Source organism: Carlito syrichta, unplaced genomic scaffold (assembly GCF_000164805.1).
Source record: "Carlito syrichta isolate Samal-C Ts95f unplaced genomic scaffold, Tarsius_syrichta-2.0.1 Scaffold154925, whole genome shotgun sequence".
In the NCBI taxonomy this organism is placed as follows: domain Eukaryota; kingdom Metazoa; phylum Chordata; class Mammalia; order Primates; family Tarsiidae; genus Carlito; species Carlito syrichta.
Window position 1 is genome coordinate 29,173 of NW_007099021.1, and position 8,692 is coordinate 37,864.

Sequence of the window (8,692 nt, forward strand, 5' to 3'; positions counted from 1 at the left end):
GGCCCTGGGCGAGTGCCTCGGCCGCCCTGGACCTCGGTCTCCTGGGCTCGGTTGGGGCGGGGGGAGTTGTTGAAGGGCGGTCAAATGCGGACATTCACACGTAAATGTTCGGTTTCTTCTTTTTCTTTTTTCCCCTGGAAGTAGGTAACTTACAGATTTACAGACTCTGTCCTCTTTCAGCTTCAGGGCGGTCGAAGTTCTACGTGCGGGATCCGCCGAACGACAAACCCAACTGGCTGAAGGTTGGGTTGGCCTTCGGCACCTCCGGCTTCTTGTGGTTCCATGTAAGTGCTTGGCTTCCAGATGTCTTGAGACTCCAACACACTGAGACTCCCGTGGCAATGGGATATTTATGCAATCGCTAGCATGTTTCTCCACAAGGGACATCCCAAAAAGAAGTCAAAAGAAATTGAGGTTTCAGCGGCAGTAGAAAAAAGTCTGATGAGGCTGAAATTTTTATGTATGGAAAAACAGCATGGTTTGGTGGGGAATGGCAGTTTTGCTACATAGCGATTATAGTTTATTTCTTTTCTTTTCTTTTTTTTTTTTTTTTGAGTCAGAGTCTCACTCTGTCACCCAGGCTGGAGGGCAGTGGCATGCTGACGGCCACCGCAGCCTCAACCTGCTGGGCTCCGGCGATCCTTCCCCCCAAGCCTTCGGAGTAGCTGGAACTACAGGCACGGGCCACCATGCCCGGGTAATTTTTTGATTTATTGTAGAGATGAGGTCTTACCATGTCGCCCAGGCTGGTCTCAAACCCACGGGCTCACGCAAACCTTTCACCTTGGCCTCCCAGAGTGCTGGGATTACAGGTGTGAGCCACCACATCCGGCCTGAATGTTTTTCTTTACCTTGCCACATTTCTTTCTTTCTTTTTTTTTTTTTAATTTCTTATTTTAAAGATGTGGGGTACAATTCAGGGTTAGGTAACTTTGCCGAATTTCTAACTAAAGAACCTGGAGAGAGGCTTTTTATTAGCTATTTAGTGTGATTTGCCTTCCAGCCTGCTCTGGCATAACATCATGTAGCAGATAAAGAAGGAAAATCAAAGTATTTTGTGACCTTGTAAGCTGGCTTTTGGGGACTCTGGCATCTTTTTTTTTTTTTTTTGAGTTGGAGTCTCACTCCGTCGCCCAGACTGGAATGTAGTGGCCGCTTCCGGCCACCGCAGCCTCGACCTGCTGGGCTCCAATGATCCTTCCACCTCAGCCTTCCAAGTAGCTGGAACTACAGGCGCGTGCTACCACACCCGGCTAATTTTTGGATTTATTGTAGAGATGAGGTCTTGCCAAGTTGCCCAGGTGGGTTTCAAACCCGCGGGCTCAGGCAATCCACTCACCTCAGCCTCCCAAGGTGTGGGATTACAGACTGAGCCACCAAGCCCGGCTTGACTCTGGCATCTTCTAAGATACTTACCTGCTTTCTCCAAAATCTGCCACCATTCATAAAGCTTCATCTACATCTCAAGAAACTTGGCTTCCTTAATGTTCCTCAAGCTACCCGTTCTCTTTACTGCTTTTACAATTCCTTAGGTTACTCTAGCTGACTAATTGTCAGTCAGAAAAATCTTAGAATCTACCTATAACCTGTGGGTCTCCACTTGGAAATGTACTGCCTTCCCAGACCAAACCACTTAAATCTTACTTGTATTGATGTATGGTTTCCTATAATTTCTGTCCTCCTAAATGATATGTAACCAAGCTACAATTCAACCATGGCAGCCACACATTCTCAGGACCTCCCGGGGAATGATACCATGGACTTAGGTCACTCATATTTGGCCCAGAATAAATCATCTCACATATTTTACAGTTTATCCAGGCATAGTGGCTCATACTTGTAGTCCCAGCACTCTGGGAGGTCAAGCCAGGAGGATTGCTTGAGCCCAAGAGTTCAAGATCAGCCTGGGCAACATAGCAAGACGCCTGTCTCTAGAAAAAATAAAAAAATTAGTCAAGTGTGGTGGTGTGCACCTTCAGTCCCAGCTATCCGGAAGGCTGAGGTAGAAGGATCGCCTGAGCCCTGGAGGTCAAAGCTGTGGTGAACTGTGATTATGCCACTGCACTTCAGCCTGGGTGTCAGAATGGGACTCCAACTAAAAAATTTAAAAATTTACAGAGTTTGGCGTCTTTTGTCAACAGTACTATTATTGCTGATCCTTTACAAATTAAAAAACACACTTGGAGAAGGTAGTTTGCTGAACCCAATTCTCCCTGATGTCAGAGCTCACATAGGCCATTGTGATACACTGCCTGTGTAGAGTTAAAATTAATTTTTAATGTTAACTCCAGTAATCCCAGCACTTTGAGAGACCGAGGTGAGTGGATTGCCTGAACCTACGGGTTCGAGACCCACCTGGGCAACTTGGCGAGACCTCATCTCTACAATAAATCAAAAATTAGCCGGGCGTGGTAGTGCGCCCCTGTAGTTCCAGCTACTTGGAAGGCTGAGGCGGCAGGATCGTGGGCACCCAGCAGGTCAATGGTGAGGTGACTGTAAGTGAGAGGACACTTCAGCCTGGGCAACGGAGTGAGGCTCCAATAAAAATAAAATAAAATAAGATAATTAAGTTAGCTCAAAGTGTCTGCTATATTAGTATTTAAATTTTGTTTTGTACCTGATGGGTTGGGGCCTTGTCCACTGCCCCCCAGCTCTCAGATCTCTTACATTTTTTCCCATTAAAGAGGTTCAGATCTTGGACTTGAAAGGGGCAAGAGATTTTGAAAGTCACAATTTAACAACAGGAACTCATCCTTCTGAATAATGTGTTACAATCAAATTTTATGCATTCTTTTTTCTTTTTTTTGAATGTGGGTCTCACCATGTTGCCCAGGCTGGAGTGCTGTGGCACTATCACAGCTCACAGCAGCCTCGACCTCCTGGGCTCAGACGATCCTTCTGCCTCAGCCTCCCAAGTAGCTGAGACTACAGGCACGTGCCGCCACACCCACTAATTTTTCATTTTTCGTAGAGACGAGTTCGTACTGATCTCAAACTCCTGGACTCAAGCAGTCCTCTTGCCTCAGCCTCCCAGAGTGCTGAGATTACAGGAGTGAGCCACTGCACCCCGCCTGTGCTTTCTTAGTTTAGGATTTTTCCTAAACAGAAGCTTGACTGCTGCTGAGAGTACTCATGACTGAAATAAGACCGTTCACTGCTGTGGCTCTCATATCAACCATTATTCCAGCTGCATATTCTGTAGACAGTGGTTCTAAGAAAAGAGCTGTCCTCTATGACATCTCATTAGTACACATGTTGTTGGGGGTGAGTTGGTCATTCAATCACAATGTCAGACTTCTAAGATCAGAAGTACAGGCCAGGCTCTGTGGCTCAGCCTGTAATCCCATGCTTTGGGAGGCCAAGGTGAGTGGATTGCCTGAGCCCACGGGTTCGAGACCCGCCTGGGCAACTTGGCGAGATCTCATCTCTAATAAATTTAAAAAATCAGCCGGGCGTGGTAGTGCGTGCTTGTAGTTCCAGCTACTCAGAAGGCTGAGGTAGAAGGATCACCAGAGCCCAGCAGCTCGAGGCTGCGGTGGCCAGGAGTGGCCATTGCACTCCAGTCTGGGTGACAGAGTCAGATTCCAACTCAAAAAAAAAAAAACACATACCCACCAACCAGCCTGGCCCCCATTTAATAACCAAGTTCTGCTGTGTCATGTTAGTTTAGCGCCTCTCTGGTAAGGCATTTCATTATGTTTATTATCCACCAAGTGAAGTAGGTTTTTTTTTGTTTTTTTTTTTGGCAAAAGTTTAACTTTTAAGCACTGCATTTTCAAGTTCAGTATGTCAGATTGTGGTGAACAACTACACAAGTTCTTTCTAATTAGAATAGTTACTATTTTTTATCTGTCTTATTATTTTTATCTGTTTTAGTTCCTCTTGCAAAATACAAATATTAGGTAGCCTTTTCTTTAAGTTGCGAGGACAATGACATTTTTTGTTTAATTGTTTATAGCTCATCAAACAACATAATGAAGATATTTTAGAGTATAAAAGAAGAAATGGGTTGGAATAAACTTTTGAAATAGTAATACAGTAAGTATATACTTCTACAAGATGAACAGATTATGCAAGTTAATTTGACCTTTTTTAAAAATACTATAAAAAGACAAGCTGGTTGTTTTGATTTTTTATTAGGTTTACACATTTTAGCACCCATATTTTGGTCCTGACACAAATTTATGAATTTTAAATAACTCGGCTCAAGCATCTTTTCCCATAATCTTTTTTTATCATTGTTCTTTAACTCTGGTTTCAAAGAATGTTAGTTTATGAATGAAACCAGAATCATATTATTTTCTTAAATCTAGTAGCGCTGTACACCTTGCTTTCAGAGCACTAGTGACAAGTTATTATTCTTGCGTGTGTTTCTTAAAATCTGTTTGGCATATCCCACACTTGAGTGTGAATTCCATGAGAATAGGAACCTGTCTATTTTATTAATTGCTGTGTACGTAGCAACTTGCCTATCTGGCCCACCTGCAAGTTTAATATTTGTGGAATTGATGAATGCATAAGGGAAATAGACTTGTACATTTTAGCCATGTCATTACGATTGCCACTACAACTGATGTCTAGCTGGAAAATTCCTGGTAAAACCTAGCTGTGAACAAGATAACTCATTCTGCATGGTCTGTGACTTAAAAGAGAGAGGTAGTTTATTTAATATAAGCTTATACACACACACACACACACACACACACACACCATGTATGATGTATATTAGGTATATTTGTGAAAACCCCTTTAAAGAAATAATATATTAATCCTTTTGTAAAGTGAAAAATTACTCTTGAAAAATCTCAGCTTTCAGCTGGGCTCAGTGGCTCAGCCTGTAATCCCAGCACTAGGAGACCGAGGCGAGTGGATTGCCTGAGCCCACGGGTTCGAGACCAGCCTGGGCAACTTGGCGAGACTTCATCTCTACAATAAATTTTTTTAAAAATTAGCTGGGCATGGTAGCACATGCCTGTAGATCTGACTGCTTGGAAGTCCGAGGCGGAAGGATCGCCGGAGCCCAGCAGGATTGCCGGAGCCCAGCAGGTCGACGCTGGGGTGGCTGTGAGCATGCCACTGCACTCTAGCCTGGTGACGGAGTGAGACTCCAACTCAAAAAAAAAAAACACCAAAAACTCAGCTTTCATGATTGGGTTAATTAAAGTAAATTACTTCTATCTGCTAGATAATAAACAGAGTGATCACTGACTACACTTTGCTTTCCTCTTTAGTAGCTCCAACCCGACTCTTCGGGGTTGAGTTTCCAAATCTTTTGCTGTCGCTTTTCAGTTACCACCTTGCCCATTTCACTGCTCCAGTCAGTAAAGAGATAAAAATGAAATAGGCATTTCAGTCAAAGCCAGGTGGCTTTTGCTGTTCCTTCAAGCTTAGACAAAACATCTTTTGTCAAATTAGATCAAATGGTGTATTGTTACTCTTTGTGGATTTGTTTTCTAGACTTTTTCTGAGGCTCTAAATTAATTATTCAGAGCGGTTTAATGTTTAATATTATATCTGCTGGTTAATGCTGTAGTGTTAATTGTTTTTCCTCTTCGTTATAGGTCTGTTCCACAAACTGAGTATAGCAGTCCCTCTGGATTCACCATGTGCTGAGCTGTAAATGTGAAAGGAAGAGTCATGTGTAAATATGTGTCAAGTCAGCATTTGTGTTTTGCATCATTAAAGTTTTTAACAAGTCTGTATTCCTCAGATAGTGCATAGCGTGGCAACTTGTAGAAAAAGTCCATTCGGGGAACATTATTAGAAGTATTTTAGTACGGAAAGCACCTTCTGATAGCAGGGTCAGTGGAATTAAGGACGCCTGGGAGGAAAACGGGATGTGGAGAAGGAGTCAAAAGTCAGGGCTGGAGGGTTTGCTCGTCTCGTCGGCTTTGCATTCCTCATCTGAACACGTCTCTTTAGCATATCAAGAAGGCAGAACTACTTTATTACTCAAAAGTACAAAAGATCCCAAAGATTGTTTTCTTCCAGAGGAGCCATTTTGGTAAGCTATAAAGTCAAGATGAATCCTGTTACCAGACTTTCTTCTGACTCAGTATCCTTGAATTGGAATGGTTTCCATTTGGGTGGCTGCTTTTACTTACTGTTACAGCAACAGGAAATCTGTTGTCCTATTTTGCTAATACAACGTTCCTGTAGTGAGTTGGCAAGCTCTTGGTTTTTAAAAAAAGTGGGGGGGGTTTAAGGGCTTATAGACACAATTTAAAATACACTTGACCCTTGAACAATGTGGGGGTTAAGAGCACTGACCCCATGAGCAGTCAAAAATCCATGTACAACTTTTGACTCCCCAAAGACTTAACTTTTTTTTTTTTTTGAGTTAGAGTCTCTGTTGCCCAGGCTGGAGCGCATCAGCATGCTCACGGCCACCATAGTCTTGACTGCTGGGCTCAGGTGATCCTTCCACCTCAGCCTTCCCAAGTAGCTGGAACCACAGGCATGTACTACCATGCTTGGCTGAGTTTTTTATTTATTGTAGAGACAAGGTCTCTCCATGTTGCCCAGGCTGGTCTCAAACCCCTGAGCTCAAGTAATCCTCTTGCCTCCACCTCCCAAAGCGCTGGGATTACAGGTGTGAGCCACCGTGCCCGGCTAAGACCTAACTATTAATAGCCTACTGTTCACTGGGAGCCTTACCAATAACATAAATGGTCAATTAACACATATTGTGTATGCTATATGTAATATATACTGTATGCTTAAGCTAGAGAAAAGAAAATGTTATTTAGAAAAACATGGGCCAGGCACCGTGACTCACTCCTGTAATTTCAGCATTTTGGGAGGCCTAGGTGGAAGGATCTCTTGAGCTCAGGAGTTCAAGACCAACCTAGACAACATAGTGAGACCTTGTCTCTACAAAATAAATTAGGCTTGGTGGCACGTGCCTGTAGTTCCAGCTACTTAGGAGGCTGAGGCAGGAGGATCACCTGAGCCCAGGAAGTCAAAGTTGTGAGCCACGATCATGCCACTGCTTTGTAGTCTGGGCAACACAGTGAGACCACACTCAAAAAAAGATAAAATATGTTTACTATTCATTAAGTAGAAGGAGATCAAAATAAAGATCTTCATCATCTTCACTGAGTAGGCTGAGGAAAAATGGGAGAGTGGCAGTTACTATCTCAGGGGTGGCAGAAGAAAATCTGTGGATTCTTGTGAATAATTTAAAGCATACACCACTTCATTAATTTGCAGTTTGAACACTTGGTGTACTACACGCTTAAAAATTAATTTTGTATGTCTTTGTTCTGACATTAAATGGAAAAATTCAGTCTTAAGATTGGTTTTGTGTGTGTTTTGGACTCTGGCCAACACTTACTCTGGGTAATCACAATCAGTAGCTTTAGAAGTCACTTCTGAGCCGGGCTCGATGGCTCAGCCTGTAATCCCAGCGCTTTGGGAGGCTCAGGTGAGTGGATTGCCTGAGCCCGCGGGCTCGAGACCTGCCTGGGCAACTTGGCAAGACCTCATCTCTACAATAAATAAAAAATTAGCCGGGCGTGGTAGGGCGTGCCTGTAGTTCCAGCTACTTGGAAGGCTGAGGCGGAAGGATCGCCAGAGCCCAGCAGGTCGACGCTGCGGTGGCCGGGAGCGGCCACTGCACTCCAGTCTGGGCGACGGAGTAAGACTCCAACTCAAAAAAAAAAAAAAATCACTTCTGGACATAAATTCAGAGTTACATTATTTCAGAATATTTCATCCAAACTCAATGAAAATAATAAGCACTAACTTGTCAGCTTGGGTGCTAGCCATTAGAACCAGAAAGGACCTTGGAGATCATATAAAACCAGTCTCAATTTCACAAATGCAGAAGCCAGGGATCAAGAGTGATTGGCCCAACATCACTGTGGTGGGTAGAAGAATGGACCGCTAGAGACATACGTGTCCTACCCTAGGACATGTGTATGTCAGGCTGTGAGACAATTAAGACTGCAGATGGAATTAACATTTGCTGATCAGCAGACATTGCGATGGGGAGATTTCCCTGGATTATCCCGGTGGGCCCAGTGTAAGCACAAGGCGCTTATAAGTGGAAGAGAGGTACAAGAGCATGTTGGAGTGACACCCGGTCAGAAGGTCAACCTGCCATTGCTTCTTTGAAGATGAACAGAAGCTAAAAGCCAAGGAATACCAAGAAAACAAATCCCGCCCCCCCCAGAGCCTCCAGAAGGGAGCACACCCCTGCTACACCTTGATTTCAGTCCATTGAGAGCTGTCAGATTTCTCATCTACACAACGGCAAGAAAATACAGAACCGATAGCCACAATATAAAACTAACACAAACCAGAGGTCAGGTATCAAACTCCCAGTTCAGGGCACGTTTCACTGAAAGAAATTTCAAAGGTCTTGTCTCTAAAGGGAACAGAAAGTGTCAAGACACTTGGAATCTGGGAAACTGATAAACTTAGGAGGAAATAAAATACATAATGAACAGCATGCATGGATGTAGGGCTTTGGGAACATAACTGCCCTCTGTGGACCTTCCTTGAGCCAGGGGATCCTTCACAAAGACCAGGGCTGTCCAAGAGCCTTCTGCAATGATGGGAACATTCTGGCCGTCCATTACAGTAACTGCTAGTCCCAAGTGGTCATGGAGCACTGGGAATGTGACTGAATTTTTATTTATTTATTTATTTATTTATTTATTTTTTGAGTTGGAGTCTCACTCTGTCG

General features: G+C 43.6%; 1 protein-coding gene across 2 annotated transcripts in view; it reads left to right on the forward strand.

Annotated features, from left to right (window-relative positions):
• The window catches only part of NDUFC1 (NADH:ubiquinone oxidoreductase subunit C1), a 28,891-nt gene that overhangs the window by 416 nt on the left and 19,783 nt on the right, over positions 1-8,692 (forward strand). The window contains exons 2-4 of one of the 2 annotated variants that reach the window (XM_008050974.2): positions 181-284; positions 3,959-4,038; positions 5,562-5,702. In XM_008050974.2, coding sequence (XP_008049165.1) covers positions 181-284; positions 3,959-4,018 — 164 coding nt within the window. In that variant the 3' untranslated portion in view covers positions 4,019-4,038; positions 5,562-5,702. Of the gene's footprint in view, positions 1-180; positions 285-3,958; positions 4,039-5,561; positions 5,703-8,692 lie in introns of those variants that run through there. The other variant, XR_002481509.1, reaches the window with a different exon arrangement.